Source organism: Cheilinus undulatus, linkage group 17, assembly GCF_018320785.1.
Source record: "Cheilinus undulatus linkage group 17, ASM1832078v1, whole genome shotgun sequence".
NCBI lineage: Eukaryota > Metazoa > Chordata > Actinopteri > Labriformes > Labridae > Cheilinus > Cheilinus undulatus.
Genome location: NC_054881.1, coordinates 25,308,501 through 25,330,762, shown reverse-complemented (window position 1 = coordinate 25,330,762; position 22,262 = coordinate 25,308,501). Strand labels below are relative to the sequence as shown.

The 22,262-nt window shown below is 37.4% G+C and overlaps 1 protein-coding gene across 1 annotated transcript in view; it reads right to left on the bottom strand.

Moving 5' to 3' along the window:
* The window catches only part of LOC121525012 (splicing factor SWAP), a 105,773-nt gene that overhangs the window by 45,856 nt on the left and 37,655 nt on the right, over window positions 1–22,262 (bottom strand). The window contains exons 8-13 of the mRNA XM_041810698.1: window positions 17,919–18,174; window positions 17,422–17,586; window positions 17,151–17,244; window positions 2,415–2,484; window positions 1,390–1,493; window positions 1,138–1,267 (exon numbers count right to left, since the gene is read on the bottom strand). Of these exons, the coding sequence (XP_041666632.1) occupies window positions 1,138–1,267; window positions 1,390–1,493; window positions 2,415–2,484; window positions 17,151–17,244; window positions 17,422–17,586; window positions 17,919–18,174 (819 nt within the window). The remainder of the gene's footprint in view (window positions 1–1,137; window positions 1,268–1,389; window positions 1,494–2,414; window positions 2,485–17,150; window positions 17,245–17,421; window positions 17,587–17,918; window positions 18,175–22,262) is intronic.

Below are 22,262 nucleotides of genomic sequence, written 5' to 3'. Positions count from 1 at the left end.
CAATCTCTCTCTCTCTTGCTCTTTCGCGCTCTCTCTCGCCATGTTTTCAAACTGCGCACGCACACCAGAGTCTCAGCGAGCGCTGCTCCTTCTTCTTCTATGGTGTTTAACGGCAGCTGGCATCCATGAAGCTGCATTACTGCCACAGAGCGCTGCGGCTTCTCCAGGAATTGAGCAGTATCACCGTGAGTTTTCAAAGCGCGGTAATCAGACACGGTTTTAACGGTAATTAAAATTTGAAAAGATAATACTAACCGTCCCGAATTTTACCACGGTTTATGGTGATACCGATTATCATTACATCCCTAGGGCCTACCATTCCAATACTTTTGGAGGGGACTGTATACATGGACCTACAAGTTTAATGGACATGAGTTATTAAGGTGATATCAAATAAGGGCACCTATATTAATATGATCTATATATATTAACCTGATCTGTAAAGATTTTTTTGATTAAAAAAAGTTTTGATTTAAGAAAAATTACCTCCTAATGCAAAAAATTACATCAGATTTCTGTTTTCAATCCTTTAAAAACTATTGCATGTTTAGAAATTCCAATTTGCATAAATTTGTAATGCTGCATTTAAATTATTTTGCAAAACAATGCCATTGTTATCATTAGTAATTTTGTAGAATCAAATCAGATTACAATATAATTATTGAGGAATGAAACATCCAATTGACTGCCAATGATATAGGCTATTTAGAAAAAATGAACAAAAATAGTATATGCATAATAATTTTGAGCACAGTGTAATGAACAGTTGTGGCATTTCAAAGTCAGCAGATTTATTTGTGGACTCTTCACAGATCTTTAGATCTTGGTGGAAAAGTAGACAACAACAGGCTTGAAGAGCCAATGAGTCCCTGGAAAAGAAGCTCCTGGGACTTAGTTTTGGTAGATATGTGGTTTAATAGAAACAGATATCAAATCAAAAAATGGTTAAATTAAATTTGAAATATGTTGTTTTTTTCTAACTTGACAACATTTATAAAAAGTTTACACACTCAAAATCCCCGTCTATGCAGCTTTTAATGTTTGTTTTCATTTTTTTGATATATCTTTTAAAATACTGTATTCCTGGTTTTCCACTGCCTAATTAGTGAGAATAAAGTTTGTTTTGAATAATGATACCTTGTTTTGCTTCCAGCTCTTCCAAACTGAGGGTAGGTTTCTTCTCTTCAGGAGCAATAACTGGAAGAGGTTCCTTCTCCACCATCGCAGCCCCATCCATCATCGCTTCCAGTCCTCCTTCCTCCAGCAACTTTAGGAAAAAGTACAAGATTTATTGTTACTTTTACTACACATTTTTTTCAAGGATCAGTTTCAATCCATACCTGTCCACAGGTAATATATGTGAAATGAGTTTACAAAGTTGAACTAGACCTTGTCCTCATCTGAATCATCATCTAATCGAACCCTGTTCTTCTCCAGTGGCAGCAGGTCATTTTCCTTTGCCTTAATGGCGAAGCAGATTGGAGCAAAAGGGACTGTAATGGCACAGAAAGACATAAGGAGAGATGTGAATTTATAAAATATTACAGAGCATTATGTGGCAGGTAGACAAGTGCAGTGTGGCCTTGACTGCTGAAAATACACTGAAGTAAAAGCACTCTTCACAACAAAAAAAGGGAAGTTAAGGACAAGGCTGAAAATAGAGGGAGAAGAAAGGATTAAGAGAGGGACAGACAGTAAGAACAGCAAGATGGAGAAAAAGAAAGAAAGGGGAGCCAAAGAAAATTTAAGTGAAGGACAGTTAGCCAAACAGCAGCACACACAGAGACAGGCAAACAAAGAGGACACGGGGGAGAATGTGATGTAGAAACAGAAACGACAGACAGACAAACAGAAGGATAGTGAGACTTGTCCACAAAGCAGCGATGGTATGTCACTCTGATTCCTATTTTGCAAATCAAACATGTCTGCTCATGTAGAGATAAAAATAATACAGTGTGCATCATTCCCAAAAGAAATGACCTTAATACAGGACCTTTATCATTGCTGTGGAAGGCTGGATGGTTTTCTTGTGCACTTCACTGACTTGTTATTAGTTTTTCCTGCGCCTACACCGTGACCCATTGCCTCCCAATAGTCTGCAGAATCTAGACTTTAATTTGCATATATGTGCAGGCTTATGGGTCCCGCTAGTGTTGTGCTAAGCAGACTCTTTCATCTCTGCATACACATTTTCAGCCTGGTATCTCCGGATGAAATTGTAGGCATAAATTCAAAAAAGTCATGGGCAGGTGGGCATCAGCACAAACATATGACACATAGACACAGTTAAATGCACACCAGAGCTAATACTAAATGTGCAGGTAAATCTTCCACATATACAAAATGCTATGCATCTCATTTACAAAACAAAATATGAGGAAATTAAGTCATTTTTTTCCATCATCATGTTGTACCTTTTGCCAGCTTTGAGTCCTTCATCGACTGGTCTGACTGAAGCTTATCAGCAGCTCCAACTGTGTCGCTCTAAATGAAGGTAGAGGGACAGAAACGATTAAAACATATCCTGTAAGTTTATATGGGTGCATTACTACAACTAAGAGTACACTTAAATATACAAACATGTAGTAAGAAGTTGTGGCTGCAGAACACATACATATCATTCAAACAATGTTGCATTTTTCTGTTGTGTTACTTGAAATTATGGATAAACCAGTGGGATTTTGACAACAGATGGTGCTGGAAACCAGTATTTTTTATGTATATCAAAAAAGGAAGTGCAGTGGCTGTGATGCGTGCAAAATGTAGGTGTCAGAAAAAGTTTCCTAAAGATACATCCAGAAGAGCTGCTTATATATCTTCTTGCCATTTCTTTCATCAAAAGTAGTATTAAATGGTTATGACAAAGAGATGTGTCATTTCCTCTGTGGCGACTTTGAATGAAACGCCACTGTTTCCAGGTTATGCAGTACCTCATCTTATGAGCTGCATTCACAATTTAATTTAATACCTCTGATGCTGTCTCCCTACTGTGCCGAAGTAAATGTTGCTGCAGAGGAACAAGCATTAGCTGTGCAAAACAGAAACCCTTGGCTGTTGCCTGAAGGATGTCCTTCATTATTATGTTGGTGTAAGAGTGTGGAGGTGGTGAGCAGAACAAAAGGTCAGTACACCTTTTATAAAAGCAGAAAACTTGTGAGAGTGAAGCCAAAAAAAATGAGATTTATTTCACTCAACTTCTGAAAAGTCTAGAAAATGAATGAAAAAGCAGACGAGAAGTTTCCTCTTGTGTACAGAAGAAGTCTCTCAAGGCACACCAAAATTCTTGCCTCTCTTTGTGTACATTTGAGTTTGGCTATATAACAAATGACTCACAGGACTGTTTTATACATTATTTGGAGTCTTTTAGATAGGACTCCACAGGCTGAAATGTCAAAGAAGTTTCAGTTCAATAGGAGAGAGAAAAAGAACTCAAGCAAAAACGTTCCCCATTTAAGCTTGACAGTGCCCGTGTTACAAAAAAATGGTTTTGTTTATTTATTTACTGGTCTTTATAAAAACAGTACGGACTTTTGATAGGGAATATTTCAGGTAAAGACCAAGTTAAAAACGGCGAGTGTTAAAAATATCCACTCACCAAAATGTTGTTATATTTTGTGACGTGATTCTGTATCAATATTTTGAAAAGCTGTACTGATATATTAATCAATCATTTACTTTGTTAGTTGTTTTGTGATGTAATTAAACCTCTGACCACTAGTTGGCAGCAGACATTCAGTCGTTTTACTCTTCCCTTCTTCTCCGTTTAGACAATGAGATCACGTGAGCCTCCAGCCTGAGCGAGCCGTTTGCTTGTGCCTTTTCAGCAGAAAGGCTTCTGCAGCATTCAAAACGGATGTGCAGACTTCTTTTGGCTTCCAAATCAGTAAAGACAGTAGCGTTAGATGCCAATGCAAGACTGAAATACTCAGACGACATGTCCAACAGAACTGAAATCATATCATGGCAGACTCTATGGTATCAGAAAATATTGTATTATTGTCCAAAGACTTGATAGGGTGAGGTATTGTATTGTGTCTTTATGAAATTGGTAATCAACATGTTGACGGATTATCGGCCTGACGGATTATTGAAGTCGATATTTGGCATTTGGCAATTTTTAAAAAAAATCGCTAAAATGTGTTAATCAAGAAGTGTTCTACTTTGACTCAACTCCAAAGTGTGCCTTCCCCCCAGGCTTTATTTACCCTCCACAGTCTCACCAATTGTCCTGCACATAACACAATCTGATTGGCTGGATGTCACATGATTACACAAGCAGTATTTAAAACTAGGTTCCACTGACACAGCTAGGAAATAGTATTACTTCCTTTTGTCCTGTGGCTACTGTGTCATGTCTCATGCCGATAGAGACAGGGCTGAATTGTTTATTTTCCTTGATTTTTTTATCATGCATTGTTTCTTTTGCCAAATTAAATACATCTGTACATCAAAATAAATGCATATTGGTTCCACAAGTCAGTTATTGGTCTCACAAACTACTAACAATTGTATCAGTATCTGCCCTGAAAAAAACAATATCAGCCAACCTCTAATTACACCCCAAGTAGACATGGCCAAGACGACCTGCTGAGGTTCAAACTGAGCATGAGAAAGGGGAAGAAAGTGATTTAAGTGACTTTGAACGTGCTATGGGTGTTGGTAGTGTGGCGATCTTTGATGTTGTTTACTCCAGATTCTAACACTACTATTCAAATGCTCCTACAGAAGAAACTGAAACTCATCAGTTCTCTACAGGCCAATTCTGGTGAGCCCATGTGAATGGTGGCCTCTGCTTCACGTTCTTTGCTTCCAGAAGTGGTGCCAAGTGTGGTCTTCTGATGAAGTAGGCCATCTGCTTCGAGGTTTATGCATTCAGAGATGCTCCTCAGCAAACCTTGGTTGTTATGAGTGGTTTTTCAAGTTACAATTGCCTTTATACAAGCTTAAAGCAGTCTGGTCATTCTCCTCTGACTTCTGCCATCAGTAAGGCTTTTTAGCCCACAGAACTGCTGCTCAGTGAAATGTTCTCTTTCAGACAATTCTCATAAAACTTTCATAGTCGTAAATGAAAATCCCAGTAGATCAACAGATAAATACTCAGACCAGCTTGTTTCAACTACATACATAGCCATGTGATTGACTGATTATGTATTTGTGTTAATAAGCCATTAAAAGGAGCTGTGAGTATATAAGAATATTTATTTGTCAGGTGGAGGTGTTAACATATGGTTAACAGCAAATTCCCATTATCAAAAAAAATCTGTTTTATGAAAGTATGGACCTGTACATATTAAAAAAGAATCAATTATTCTTTCTTAAATGTCTCATTATCCTCTCTTTAATCTATCTTTTACTACCAGGCAGTATAATTGGAAGCTTTAATAGTTTAAAATTCTTCATTTTGCCCTTTGATATCTCATTGTATAATCTGTCACTTCTCACATCAACAAAGTTATTAACAAAGCCTTTACAGAGGAATGTGTGCACAAGTTAAAAAACCAGAAACTCTCTGTAGTAATACCTATGGACCCAGTGCTCTTAGCCACTTCCCCAATATTAACCACTGATGGAATAAAAGGGAGAAGTAGTGATGAAGCCAAAGCCACGGCAGGAGAAAAAAAAGCCTAACCTCATGAGGTTCATTTTACCATGTTTGAAGAATGCTTCAAAGACTCCTTCCCACTATTCAGCTGTAATTGAACAGTGCTTTCAACAGCCAAAGCACTTTAGAGTGGCCCCAGAGAATATAACTCCTGGAAAAGTCTAGAAAAAATCAAAGTTCACCAGAAAAGAAGCGAAATGAAACTCACTCTAAACTGTTCTGTTAGGACCTTTGATGAGATTGGCAGGATTTTGATTTTGCTCTCTTTGACACATGTAGCTTAGCCCTTAAATCTCTTATATACCTTGATTGGCATTCATTGCTGGTACATTCAGACACAGTGAGGTTTGAAAACTCATAATCCTTTACTATAAATGGGAACATGCATCAGGAGGGCAACAAAATCACCACTGGTAAACAGGTTTTCGGCTACTAGAGGTAAACGGTACATGGGGTTGAGCTTAAATAGCACGTTTCCTGTTTTCTGACTATTTTCAGAGCTTTTACACTTATTGCCCATTCAAATCATTTCTTTCCATCCACACCTGTAGCTGTAGCAATCTTAAGTGTCTGTTAGCATGAACTAATCTCACTCCTACATATACACATTAGCTGACACAACAGTGGGATCAATTTGGGGTTCAGGGTCTTGCATTAGTCCCTTTTTTCTCATGTGACTTTCTGAAACTGGGGATTGAACCCCGACAAGATGAGGCAACAGACCTCACCACTGATCCACAGCCAGTGGAGAGAATAAGCAGGAATCTAAGGGTGGTTTCACAATGAGACTCCAATCAGGGCACACTTGGCCTCAAGTCCAGTTTATTTGATCAATGTGAACACAAGTGTACAAGTCCAAGGAATGATGCACATGCCCGCCTGATGGGATGGTCTCAGGAATGATTCTGAACATGGCACTTTTGTCTGTGCGTATGTTTCATATTCCCTCCTGAAGTGTTTTAAATGTGTTTTGGGGGGGCACTTATATGTTTATCATTTTTAGTTAATGTGTCTGGCTAATTCCATGTGGGATGGGTCATGTAAATATAATATTTGTGGTCTGTTAAGACTCTCTTATTTTCAGGATCACAGAATCACAGATGTAAGTGCTGTAAAAGTTTTCCTTACATATATTATATTTCTTGTGTGTGAACAATAAATAAATAAATAAACAAAAATATGTGTGATGGCCACTTGTTGTCCAAAAGCCATGAAAACAAGGAAGAAAATATGCTGCTAACACTAGCCAGGTCAGCGCTCCTATACAGACAAGCATTGCTGCCTCATACAAGTTAGCAGATTCAATTATATACTGCAGATAAAGACCCACGGGGTCACAGAAAAAAAGTCAGCGGATTCAAGCAGACAGTTGAAGATTTGGTGGCTATGGAGGTTGAGGCTGACATCCCATTTGGAAAAATAAAGCTACATCAACTTCAAGTAAAGCACTACAACCAGCCTGAGACTTGATTTACTTTGTTTATTGATGCAATTATTAGTGCAATTATAAGTTCAATGTTGCTCCATTATTATGCCGTATTTATTTCGACTCTAAGTGCTGAGGAGAATTGAGCATTGTTATGTTGCATCACTAAATGTAAGGTTATTTCACCTCTATTTAGTTAGTGGACATTTTATTCATTGAAATAAATTGGAGTGGAGTTGTAAAACCAATTCTAAATGTCAACACAGCACAGACCAAGCTCTGAGCTGCATGGTAGATGCAGAAGTAGGAAGAGTGAAGTTGATAGCTTATCAAAAATAACATCATCCACAGTGGCACAATGGACAGTATTAGGATGCAATAGGACGATATTTGATCCTGAAAAAATAGAATGTATTAGAGATCAGCAGAAGCAGAGTCGCATTCTACTTGACTATATCTATGTTCACTGACCCCCTCCTCTTCTGCCTTCCTACAGAGCGGTGAAAATGAAACTAAGATTACACCCTTTTAAAGAGCTCGAACTGGCCTATATGGAACTGCTTCGGGGTTTTCTCAACAGTCATCATGCTTAGAACCATTATTTGGATGATGTGCACAAAGTTTGCAAACTTTTTTGACAATTTCAAGAGACTGTATCATGAGAGTCAGAAAGATGAGAGGCCAAGGCCACAGAAACACAGTCAGCACTGCTTTCTTCACTGCATGGCTATGTAACACAGGGAGTGCAGCAGAGGAAGATCTAGATGTGTTTTTACAGTTGTTCTAGTGGATATTCTTCTGTTCTTTCAGTGTTTTACTAAGTAACAAATATCACTATCTCTCCACATGAGGCTAAACCTGTTGGGATAATGCCACAAGTTCAATCTGCAGCCGACAGGTGTGTGACAAAAAAGTCATCCTTCCACGTCTGTTATGAATAAAAATCAAGACTGTATTACTGTAGGAGAAGGTTATTTCTTCATTTCATGATCATGTATCACAGAAATGAATCCCATCCTGGGTTATGTTTACTTGTTTTATCATTCTTACCAACCTGTGTCATATACTATTGCATATGAACAGGTTACTTGTATAAAGCTACAGCTTTATGAATTCTCCCAACAGTTCACATTTTAGAATAAATATCAGTGTGTAAAAATGTACCTGATGAACACTGAACACGATTTAAAGACAAAAAAAGGAGGCACAGAAAAGTCATAATTCTATCATGTTGAATGCTTAAAATATTTCGGGAGAAGACCTACAGACTCGCCTTAATTAGTAGCGTCAACTATAAAATGGCAAATAATAAAATATTTCATGTACTGACCAACAGGCCGTTGCAGAAGAAAAAAGATAAACAACATAAAGTTTAGTATTAAAGTCAGTATTTGTGCTTTTAAAACATTGAATGGGAATGTTTTTTTCATTTTTCTCTTTGTTTTGCTCATAGAAGTTGGACTTAAAATCAAAAATGAAAAGAAATGATAAAATCAACATCATGACCCTGCCATAAAAAAAATCTTCAGATGATTTTTTTTTTTCAATATTACATACCCCTACATCAAGCTGATGGCTGCTATGGTCGCTCCTTCTTCTTTTGTCTTTTTGGTAGATTTACAAGCCGACCGTGTGCGAACCATTGGAATGATGCTACTAATGTGAAAGTAAACCTGCAGGTGAGAGGGGAGGAGCAACCATGCATCACTAGTGATGTTTGGGGGCCAGCATGTTGGTGTTCTTGAAGGCTGCTTCAAGGGTAGAGTGTACATTTAATTTCACTAATATATTAAATGTCTTCTGCTACATTCAGTTTAAGGGTAGTTAAAACATTGAACAGCTTTATTTTCTTGGAAACATTATGTTTAAAATTGGTAAGACAAACTTTCAACTAAAGTAGTATGTCACACTCATTAAATATTGTTTATGAACACTGAACAAGATAGTGGATGAAAATGGATGAAAACTGCTGCACTCTGTCCAAATTTAACTGTCTAGTTAAGCTTCTACTTGAATAACTCTTCCAGCTACTGGTCCAATGAATTCATCTGATGAGTTTTACTTCACATCTTCCTGTAATCTATGACTGATAGTCTATATGATTATCTAAGATTTTAACTACATCCAAGCCCCTACCAAACCATCATATTGCATTAGTGCTTCTGAGGATATATATTTTTTTTCATTTTAAACTGAAAAAGGAGAGTTTTAGGTCAGGTTAATTCATAATTTTAACTATGACACTTTGTGTTTCATTCTTAAAATTGAGGTATCGCATGTAACTCTGCTTATTAAGATCAACTCATGACTTTCTTAACACCAACTGTGCAGAACCACTTAACTGAAAGCAGATAAGGGTTATCATTTTCACCATTTAGAAACTGTCTTTTAAAAATTTATCATTTATCCACCCAAAAACTGCCACAGTCTTAAGATCTAAAATATGATACAGAGAGCAAAACTGGTTTCACATCCTGCTGCTGTCTGCTTTGACTTAATTTAGCCCTTTCTCACTTTTTTCATTAACTGTGAAACTATAAATAATGGCACTGACTGAGAGCAGCGATATCTGCATCCCATTAGCTGCAGCACCAATCACAAACACACGACAGGTTTGTTGATAGAAAAGCCGAGCAGCTGCTTGTTTGAGCAGCCTGTGCTGTGTCATAATGGGCCACACTCCTCTGCACTCTGACAAGCTAATTGATTTGATTCACGGTAAGACAAATTGCTCCTTGCAAAACTTTCTCCCTCACTTTTTGCACTTCTGCCTTCCCAGTCTGAGTAAAAGCACAGAAAACAAACCTTGAATTTATGCTAAAGAATATGCATGTAAAAAGTAACCTTAAGCTTAAATGGCATGAAAACACCAGCAAAGGAAACTTGATGGGATTTAAGTTAAATGATAAACATCCTGTTTAAAATCATGGACATCATGAATTGCAAAAGGTTGATGTTTTATTTATTGAAAATGTGAATGTTAAAAGGTCAATGACTAGGAATGAGACTGCATTATTACTTCTTTAAAGCACTTAAAATACCTGGTGACTATGCTGCCCTACTTAAATATCATTCATCTTCAATGGTGCCATGAGATCACAGTCTAAAGAAACCTTGGCAGACAAGCAGGCTGTGTTTTGAAGGAGTTGAGGTCATAATTGCTTTCATTGTATGCCATGTATAAGATTTATTACGGTACCTGGAAAATACTTAATGCATCTCTTAGCCTTCATCAGCTTAGTTAGAAGCCCTCTTGGCAGGACTCTTAATAAAGAAAAGGTCAATTTCTAAACAAGACTCACAGGCAGAAAGATTCCTGATGCTGGCATTGTACCTACTCTTTAATCTGCTTGCTAGGTATGTTTCCACAAGCATATCTGAGAGATTTGGAACAAAATTATGAGACTTATTGTTTTGAGTTAGTCAAAGTAAGTAGTTTTTCTCTAAGTTTCTGGAGATAAAACACTCCTACTTGTGCTACAGAAAAATCTACACAAGGATTCACAAAGATAGCATTCTGTACAAAAGCAATAAAGATAAAACGGGAAAGTTATGGTCACCAAAGGTGCTGTTTTTATGTTAAAGGGGCAGTTTGGTATTTTTCAAGAGGCAAAAGTAATTTATTAGCTACAGGAGATGCTGCCCAGTGTGGTCCCTCTAAAGAAAGACCAGTTACAATTTTTTAAATTTTTTTTCATAGCTGCATAGTCTGGCTTCTTTTCCTGCACAATAGCAGGTCTCTCTTCAAAGAAGCCTTACTGACTGGCATCTCCTGTGGCTGATAAAGTTGTCACTAAAAAGTATCTCATACATTACCACTTCAAAAACACCAAACTATCACTGAAACATGGTTCAAATTACAGTTTCCTTCAAAAAATCAAACTTAAATGTATCTGGTTATACTTGATATTATTTCTAAATTATTCCTACTTTCATTTTTATCCAACTGAACAGGCTAAAAACCTCTACACTCTACCTTACAGAAGTATCATTAATTCTCATTCAAATTAGGGATGTGTATGATTAGCAGGCTCAATGGTTAATGTCAATCACAAGTCAATTAAAAAAAATCCTCATAAAATACTAAACTGTAATTCCGCCACCTGCCATTAGTATCCACTGTGGATTTTCCTAATAACTCCTGCCTTATTGCAAAATGAATTTTACTCCAATATAAACAGCCTTTAACTAATAACACCAATAGCTTTTGTGAAAACAGCAGTTAGCACTATTCTGATCTAGTAAATTTAAACTTCTGATCAAGTAAAAATTTTGATAATATATATATATATATATATATATATATATATTAGATTAGCTGTATGACAGGTGTCTGTGTTGTGAACTAGGCCAAATTTCAGTCATGAAAAATATCTCTAAGTTTAAAAAATTAAGCTTCAAAATTATGAAAAATAGGCTGCAATACCTGCTCCAGGTGCTGATTGATGTTGGTTAAATGCACCAAAGCCGCACCCACTCACCAGAAAGAAGATCCTCTTACATTTTAAAAAATGCTACAACCTGAAAGGAGGACTCATCTGTCTGCTATGCTGCTATGTTACAACTCTCTTTTTGTGCCACCAGAGAAACAATCACATTTATGCCATGACAGGCAGACAGTGTAGTGCTGAAACTTCTCAGTTTCATTTTCTCATCCCAGATTTAACACTTCAGGTATTCCTTGTTTCTCATTGTTTACATTTTTGTGAAGTTATCTTTTTCTCCCATTTAAGACGTCTTGCTGCTTGAAACACCCAATATATTGATGCTGCTGTACGAAATAAAAGTCTTTATACTACTGACACTTAACTAAACTTTAGCATCACGATGCTAACAGACAACAGACAACAGACAAAGCCACAGCCTGCTTTTGTTAATCATCCAGGACTTAAGAACATGAAATATGGATGAAAACAAACCTTCACCAGGTAATATGTTTGCTCTGCTGTGCCTGGTTCAAGTGGAAAATAAGCAAGTAGTACTCAAGCATTTAACCTCAGCCTGCCTCCTTACCTCACATTGAACAATGCTGGCTCTGTGCCAGAGAGATAGAAGTGATACTTATTTGACCCAAAGATGGCTGTGGCTGGTAGACTTGGCAAATTTACCTCAAAATAAACAAAAACACAGATTTTAGCTGGCTGTTAATTTTCAATGAAGGCAGTGACATCAGCTAACAAAAGACTGCATTTAGACAAAATGCTCTGCGATTATATATCGTTGTAGTGTTAGGGGGCGGGTAAACTCTCTTGGCGCTCTGTGATGTCATTAGGCGCTACACTTTGCCCTGCCAAGTTAAGCCTTGATACAAATGTTGTGAAAAAAACTTTAAAGGAACTAAATCAAAAATTCAGTCACACACAGACCTGTGTTTTCACATATTTACAGCGATCTCATTCCAACATATCTAGTGTGTTGGAGGTTGTTGGATTTCACTTTAAAGGATGTTATCTAAAAGCATTAAAATGTTAAATTAATTTATGTTTTTATATAACTATTTTAGCAGGGAAAAAAATATATATTTACTGATAAAATCTTTAAATCTGGAATAGTAAAGATAACTAAAGGAAACTGTAAGTCAATCCTTGGCATGGCAATATCTCTTTTTTTCTCTCATTTAAGTACATGTCAGCAGGTTTATATGTGAACACTGATACTTTGGTTGTTTTGCTGATTTTGTACAAAATCTTTTATATGTCTTCTGGGTGTGGTCGCAGTACAAGCCATGTTTCTTTTTCCCCTAAATTTGAGATTGGTTTAAAGCCTTAAGGGGATTTCAACTCGAAGAACAACAATCCCTTGCCAAAACAGAGGCGACAGTTACTGGTAAACAACACATTATTCCCTGTGGGGATCAATACAATCCTACCTTATCACATCTTAAACAATATGCCATAGAGCTTATAAGACAATGTGCCGCTGGGAAGCCACTAGCGAGTGGATCAAGTGAGAGTGCTACAAGTCTGTTGGCACTGCTGCTAATTGAGAGTGAAGCCTCACTGAGGCTCTGATGCACCACAATTGGATTTCAGTTCTATTGCTGGTATACAGACAGTGATAGAGTTGCTATAGAGGCCATGCAGAGCTGGAAAATTGAAACAATGGGAGAAAAGTCATTTTCAATGTGCCATTTTTGTCCGTCATCTTAACACAGGTTTCTAATTTTAGCATGGAAGGTCTTCGTTTATCAGCAACCAAAAAGGGTGTAATTTCAAGGTTGAATGTAAGTGCAGTGAATGCTCAGACAACCTTTTCCCCTTATCTAAACTTCGGCTGCAATTCTATCAAACTGAACTACATACATGTGTGGAGAGGTAGGGCTGATGACAGGAGACAAATTAGAGGGCTGAGCTCAGTCTAGGTGTGACGGTCACCTTCTGAGGTGAGGCCTTAACGCTTCAATCACTAAACTTTTATCTCCTAACACAGAGCAACAGAATTAAAATAATACAGCAAAGGAATAAGTGAACACAAACAGACTCCAACATCTAACAAAGAGAAAAGATCACCACAATGATAACTCTAAAAAATGTCAACTGTCAAGAACATTACTATTACTCAGTTTCTTCATTCAGATCATAGTTCTATCATTATTAATACAAGCATTGTTTCTGCTGATGCTTTAGTGACACATCCCTGGTAAAACAGGTAAAAATTGCCGACAACCTTCTTTAAAATGTCGCAAGAAAATAAGGATACTGGATTTTTGTAACTGTGTCAGATTTTAGAAAATAATAAATGATCCAACAGCTGCAGCTCATCCAGAAAGCTGCTGTTAGTGTCCTAGCCAGCACTGACAAAGTAACATATTACACAAATTGACAGATCTCTAAACTGGCTAAATGTATGTCAAAGGTTGGATTTAAAACCCAAATCTGTGAAGCAATAAATGGTCTTAGGCCAAAATCAGATCTGTTGGTTCAGTGGTTCTCAACTGGTATAGCTTTAGGACCAACCGCAACCTCCATAACCCATTGAGACCTAAAAACAGCCTCTGAAATCTAAGTACTGTTGAAAACAACATCCCAGAACCTGAAGTTTTCTGAAAAACAGCACAGGATTTCAATGTTTATAAATATCTTCATTTCTAAGCCTTTGGAACAAATACAGCATGAAGCAAATATATTTAAAAGCTTCACCCTGTCAGCCCTATGCTGTTTTTTAACCATTCCGTCTTGCCTGGACTCTTTGTCTTAAAAAGCCTTTAAAACATAACCTTGTAAAGCAGATGGATACACCCGTTTCCGTGTTTCTCACTGGCAAATCCATCTTGCAAAGCTCCACTCTGAACTGTTTGGGCCCGGTCAGAAAGTGACAGGATCAATCAACGTCAAGGGGCTGTACTTTCGGATGCAGCAGAGTTGTGATGTAAGCAAGGAGCAACAAGAGGCCAGTGCAATTATGGTGGAAGACATGAGCGCGGATGCTGCTGAAGTGCCAGTTTCATCAGAACTTGACGACATTTCTTCATTAAAAGAAGAACAAAGAACAGCAGTGAGCTGTTTTCTTTTCAAAAACGACAATAGTCGTGTACTGACATGTTTACAGTCGCCATTATTTGAGTTATGCAGCTCTAATGGAGTTTATTCCTTCGGTAGGGGGGTAGGTGCAGCTGTTGGCAACTACGTCATGTATTTTGTTGCTCTAATTGGCCCTGTAAAGATGTGACAGACAGAACGTTCATCCAATCACCCTAAAGAGTATTTTTTTCAAAGGCTCTGCCCTTTCCCAAAAACTGTGTATTAGTGGTTTTCCAGATGAATGTGTGAAACAAATCCATCTGGCGTGCCAGGTTATGTAAAACATTAACCAAGCTCTAAACATCCATTTGTTCAGGACAATGATTTAAGAATATGTGTGCTGCAGTAATGTCACATGAATCTTAAAAAAGTTTATGGGTCTATAAAGACAAAAGAAAAATCCAAACAGCATTTAAAACTCAAAGGTTTTTATACACTACACACAGTAAACAGTGGTGACTAAGGGATTTTTTTGCACAAACTTATTCTCCCATCTCTTAGGGACCAAAAAAAGAAGAAAAAGATATTCTGTGAAAAAAAGTCTTCAAAATATTCACATAATTGCTTGCATTTTGTGGTCCGTTGTTTCTTTTTAGTTATTATTCAAAGGGGTTTCTGTCTACAGTGACACAGAGGGACACATCACAGTCTCGGTCTCTTTCTCTCCATCATAAACTCCCCAGGCTCTCTCATCCAGTTTCAAAGTGTTGAAGCAGGCACAGATTTGGCAGAGAATGACGTTACAACATGACAGCCTGCCACTGGCTGTCACAGCTGTGCCACAATGCATTGTGGGAAAGATGACAGTGGCTAATGCTGAAGCTAGCTGCAGGAACAATCAAAAAAGTTGATAAAAAAAGAACTTTGATGTTGGAGTTACTGGTGTGGATTTAATCAAAGTCACCCAAGTTCATTAAAATGTCAGAACAGAGGGCTTCTACAAGGAAAAAGTGGCTATGATTTATAGTTTAGAAGTTAATCAACTTTAGATAACATGCGCCTCTTCTTGTAGTGTACGACATCATCCGTCTCAGACGGTTTATCCCTTGGCTGTAACAGTAAATAATCCCCTTTATCCTTAAGTTTGTTAAAATTTTTTCAATAACCAATTAAACCCCATCCTCCTCGTCAAAACTACTCCTCATCCACAGTTACATCAAAATCTTGATCACTGTCTAAATTTTGTTATTCTCATCCAATTTATTGTTTATTGCAATTTATCATTTTTGTTTATTGTGTTGTCATTTCAAATACTGCTGTAGTCCGCCCTGTGTTACTTCCCTCACTAGGACTGTCAGACATCTTTAGGGATAATCACACATCTGTCACTGCTCAACTGTAAATACTTTTTCATGTATCTTCAGCACATAGAGGCTAAAACCAAACATCTTCTATCCCATCAACATTTTAGTTAATAATGATGCAGTTTGAAAATGATATGATCATTCAAAATGTGTTGATGTAACATCAGATCTTAAAGGCAGAAGCACACCAACGTCTCATTTGGCCTTGAAGGCATTCATTCAAATGGGTTCATGAGAAATAGAAACCCAAATTTCCAAAAATCTTCAACTGCTTGAATTTATTTAATGAGATCTGTTGCAGTTTGGACCCTGGATGGTACAAATTCTTTAGCTTAGCAAAGAAAGAACATATCTAAAAAAGCACATCCTTTAAAAACATCTGGGCATTAGTCTGCTTAGAGCTTCTATATATCAGAGTCTTTCCCTTTTTTTTTTTTTTCTTTCTAGGAGGCACATATTTGCTGAAAACAGATCCACAACCCACCAGCTGAGAACTGTTCTGCTGGATCACCACGTATCATTAAGACCCCTAATGTCCTCAGGGCAGGTTTACTCTTTGTTCTCAGAATTAAGACCAAACAAAGTGAGGCAGTTTTTTATTTCAACACTCTAAAACTATGGAACAAGCTGCTGGAAAATCTGGAGTTTTCAATCAGTTAAATCTGATAAAACAAGTCATAAACATTTTTAACTGCTGCCTGCTCAAAATTTCAGTCACCACCTATTAACTTTATTACACTGATTAAAAAAGCAATTTACTTTTTAATTGGTCTTGATATTTTCTTGTATATTTTATCCAGATTTCTTATTTTAGCTTAATGTAATTATTTTTTTTCTTTTGATCATATATATTGAGTATGTTGGTGTCTCATTTGTCACATTTACAGCTCTGATTGTTAATTTGTAGAAGGATTTTGAATAGCACTATGAACCTGCCCTTCCTTGCCTTGCCTATGACCGTCCTTTCTTTTCTAACTGGCCTTCTCCACTAGCATCTATACTGTCAATAGTGTTTATCATGTGCTATTTGGCAAAGCTTTATTAACCTATTAAGAGCTTCATTTAAAAGGTTTCCTCATTAATGTTTCTCGAGCAGCTGCCAGAAAAATGTGGCTGTATGGTTACTATATCTATTAGGATTCATTAACTAGGGGCTGCAAGTACTGTTGCCAAATGTCATGGCAATGTGTTAATTGGAGCACAAAGCTGGAGGACAACTCATAGATTCTTATGCACAACAGAACACATTCATTAACTCACATACACACAGAGCATACTGTATATAAAGCTTAGAATACCTCTGGCAGGTTTTTTCCTTCCTTATGCATAAAGTAATTCTTCTTAAACTCGTAATAGGTGTTGTACTGATGCCAAGACTGCAGAAAGTCAAACCTGTAGCAGGCAGAGAGAGAAGGATATGAATAAGATGAAAGGTGAGAACCCATAAAAGATGAGCCAGAGGATGATGAAGAGGTTCTGCAGTATCTGAAGAGAAAATTTACTGACACGACTTCCTAAAACCAAGACCTGACAGGGCCAATGGATTTATTTTTCGGTGTGAACACTTACCGCGGATCGTTCTTGGCACGTACACTGGCCTCAAACTTAAGCCCATTTCTAGCGACATACTCGGCCAGTTTGTCAATGACTGGCTGGATGTCCGGTGGCGGGGGGATGATGGCTGGTGCGGCTGGAGTGGCTGCTGCAGAGACTTGAGGTTCAGCTTTCAGACTGCTATGATAAGAAATTAAAGATACTGGCATCAAAATTCTGTTGTGATTTTTTTCATATTGCACAATAAAACTACAGGTTGCATTAAAAGACTGATTCCAAACATCCTAATCAAAAAACGGATAATGTTTAACTTCAAAGATAAAAACTTTAACTAGGCAAAGTGCTTTTCAATGTCAGTCTTGATAGGCTTTTTTATAGCTCAATATCTTTTCATCAAAAGGGTTCATAAAAATTTATATTTGATGAGATCTAATGATTCAAGCCAAATGCAACTAAAACTTAAAGAAACTACAATAAAATATTATTATCCATGGAAGCCAGTTACTTCATACCTGGTTTCTGTCACAACAGCAGGAGCAGCAGAGCTGGTGACCTGAATGGGGGCTGTAGCTGCTGGTGCCACTGTGACGGTAACAGAAGAGGTGGATGTGGATGTAGTTCCCGCATTATGCAAAGCACCAGAAGATGTAGCAGTGGTTGTCACAGCTGAGGGCATAGTGCTGTAATAGGAGGTGGCTTCTATGCCTGGGGGAGGTGGGGCCAAGCAGAACGTTCCATCAGGGAGCATGTAGTACCCGTAGTACAAAGCTGAAAGAAGAAAGAAGAGAAGAATTAAACCATCTTTTAAAGTAGTTGTCTGTCAAAAGACAAACTCTACTACAACTGATGGAGACGCAGACTTCTTCATATGAAACATTCATATTCACAACTATTCAATAAACAGCTTTGATAAGGAGGGTAAAGGGGAACAGATGTTAAGATTTAATTGGAAAGGGTGGTCGTGCATCTCAGTAAAAGGGCGATGCACTCATAGATTTCAGATTCTTACTGTGACAACCGTTTCATTTAAACTCTGGTAAAGACTATCAACAGGTCAGGCAAGATTGCATCTGCAAATGGAAATGGAAATTGTACAAAGTCATTATAATGTTTTTCATTACTCTGAGAATTTCCCAAGGGGTATACATTATCAGGTTTGAAGTTTTACATGAAGTCTGATATAGAAATTGTCAATATTTATTGATACTGATACCCTCGTCAAGACTGCTTATTATTCTAAGTCCTAATCGAAGGTGTACTAGTTTGTTACAGTGACTTGTTTGTTACACAAAGTTTTCAGTGTTGCAATTAAAAAAAAAAAAAAAGTGATTTAAATTTAAAAAAAAAAAAAACAGCAAAAAAAGTCCTAATCGATGTTAATATCAATTTCTTTTGGTTGTTTGGCAAACAGACACACAAAAAAGTCGAAATGTATTGTAACAAATCATTACATTTTATCGGCGATCTGACCTTGAATGCATCATCAAATAGCCATCTGCAGCTATTAAAGCTAAGCTATTGAGCTAATCAACTTTTGTTCTGCCAGATTCAACACATTGTAACATTGGATTAATATCTTAACCAACTGGACAAGCTGCAATGTTTGGGAGTACTTTTCAGCCCTGATCTGAGCAGATGAAGAAGACACTTGTCCTTTCGCAGCTTAAGACAGTGGTATGAGTTCATATTACACCTTGCAAAGCTGGAGTCTTTCGTTTTCTTCGAGCTGACAAGCAAAGGTACTGATGTGAGTCGGCTTATGTTTCATCTTATGAAAACTAGTTGATGGTTTTGACAGGATAAAATGACGATGCATCACAGAACTCTGGAGACAAAGCAGCAGTCTTGATAAGCTAAAAGGCTATTGATTAACAGGTTAAGAAAAATACAAAACCGGGTCCTTATGGAATAGAGTTTTAATCTCCATCCCTAGTATGAAGGTTTGTATACGAGTAAACTAGTCCATCTTAAAATTTCGGAATATCATGAAAAGGTTAATTGTTTTGCAGTGATTTAATCTATAAATGAAACTTCCAAATATTCTAGATTCATCTCATACAAAGTGAAAAACTGCAAGACTTCTTAAGTAGTTCTCCTTTAACTGGGCTCACCTGGCAAACTAATTATCACAGGTGTCTAGATTGAATTTAGAGACCCAAAGAGCCATGAAACACAATACCATCCATATGTTTAATAGAAAAACAAAAAATGGAATGTTTATGGCACTAAAAGCCGATTTGCATAATCATTTGAAACACTCTGTAATAACAGAGTGGCATCCAAGAGGGAAACTGACTGAGAGTCAACAGTCTTCACAAATCAGAGAAAAGAATTTCTCTGTGATAAAAAGACAAACATTTGACAACCCAATCAACTCTAACATGTATTTATGTATTTTTTTATGTACATTTGTTGTCCTTGATGTTTCATGTATTGGGGAAAGAGGTTTGGAGTGGACAAGTATTGATGTGCAGCACACCGTCATGTTTGTATGCTCGCCAAACAATGTTGGTTTTTGTACACACCGTCAAAAAGAAACAAAAAAGACTTGACAAAAACATTTCCAAAATTAGATAGTCATGTTGTATTTGTGCTGTTTAGGATAAAATATCAAGAAAAGGAGTTCTATAAAGGCAGACAAAGATGAAGCCTTTTAGATCACAGCTACATTTTCAAGAGGCTGCCTGTTTAATCCATTTTGAAAGTAAAAAAATGAGCCATTCGTGGGGTGATGCTAAATCTTACAGCCTACAGCTAAGTGACATTTTAAATGAAACTGAACTCATTAAATCTTACCACTTCAGCTCTGCATTACGTTTTCAGGTTACTGGAAACAAAAAGTAGAGGCTGAGAAAGTATCTGCTAACCCTAACCCTGGCCACAAAATCGTTTGGTTTGTTTTTGTCAGACATAATTGGAAATTGGAATAGGTGTTAAATGTAAGTGCTATGATAATCAGACTTGCTCTGCTTATTTAAAGTCATATCTTTATGTCTTGCTCACAACATCCTATTTAAATTGATCATGTAATGATCAATTCAAATTAGATTAAAAAAACAAGATATAAATCAAAATGTGACTTTGGCGTAAAAGGTTTCTAGCTGTTATTAACGCTTATCCCTTATTAAAAAGAGAGCAAGGAAGAGGCAGAGGGCAAGTCAGGGACAGGGACAAAATAAATCTTCAGTGTCAAAGTGGAGACAGTGTGATATTAACACATTAGTCACTGAGCCTGTTGACTTTGATGGCACATCCAATTTTCTCCAGACAGGAAAATGGAAAACCAAAACAGGAGCTTTCATTTATGAACTTGATGTAACGTGTTACAGCTGAGATAAACATTTCACATGTGTAAAAAGGCCAAAAAAAAAAAACAAAAAAACAAATTTGCTTTAGGAGTGTGGAGGACTGATCCACAGACACGTTTTTTGATTAACTTTAATACTGAAGTTTGCTTTAGTCTTAAAAACTTCTCTTAGCAGTAGGGATGCACATGATTAACCAGCTAAACAATTAAACATCTGGCCTCCTCAGTAGTCAACATCAGATTACATTTAACTGGTTGGTTAACCAACCTCCTGATATATATTTTTTTTCAGCCTACAATCCTGGTCAAATGTTCTCTCTAAACTGTATGCAACTACCTGCCACAACTGGCTAGTGTAGCTCCCGTTAATAGCAAATAAACATGTATCAATCGCAATACTTAATATATTCAGCACAGGAATGTCAATGTTACCATGCAAAGAAGATGGTTAACTGGTGGTGCAAGCACTGCTAACATTAGCCACATTTTACAAACAAACTTAATCACTGATCTGATTCTGTCTTAAATAAACAGTGCTCTATTTTAACCATTTCCACACTGTTTTCTAAACTTTAGACAAGTCAGTTCTAATTTGCATTTACCCAGATTATAACATCACTGATTGTAAGGTCAGTATTGGGGTGACCTAGAATAGTCGGCGATTGGACGATTCGCTTCAGAGGAGTCTGATTCGACTATGAGCCTCAAAGTCGAATCAGACTCCACCCACTGTCCTGCGGTACTGGGTTTGTTTATCACCTCAGACGGCAAGCACATGGCTAATTATGTATGCATGATGACGTCAAAGCAAGTCTATTTCTCGGCGCAAGCTCATAGTCGCTGGGGATTATGCAGGGAAAGTGGGAAAGTTTGACCAGAGCTTTCTCATAAAGCAGAATTTTAATCTAAGTGAGGTTTTCCGGGTTAACCAAAGGTTTAATATCATCAGCGGTATGGAGGGATTTTGTGTCATCGCTGCAAGTGATGAAGAGGCTGAAATGAAGGGACCTGTACAGTTAAGCGTCTGAAACACCGACGCAGCAGCAGAGAGAGAGAGAGAGGCATATGCCAGCTAATTAGCAGAAGTAGTCTTGGATAAGCCGTTAATGAGAGGAGGACTGGACAGAACTCGCTGTGGAGCTTTTGTCTTTTCGGGACTAGTCCAAATAAACCAGGATGGTTGGATTTCCAGCTTTAGCAGAGGTTACAGTGATATCATGAGATGTAGAGTTTTAACGCAGTGTCCAGTTAAGAGAGCACCTTTGTTATGTGTTTGGATGCTTCGTTGTTGTTGGTGGAGGATGGTATTTTGCTGTTGTAAGCTGCGGCCAAAGTGCTAACAGGCTAATGGTGCTGATGTGAAGCTAACTGTTGTTGTTTATGAGTTTAACGTGGGCGTACATTGTGTATCTGTGTAAGGAAAAGCGTGCAGCTTTCATTTTGATACTTTAAACCACTTACACAAAAAAAATAAGAGAGAGATTAATGCGTTTTGCTGCTGTTAATGCAACAAAATAATGTTGAAGCAAATGTCCGATAGTTGTTCTAA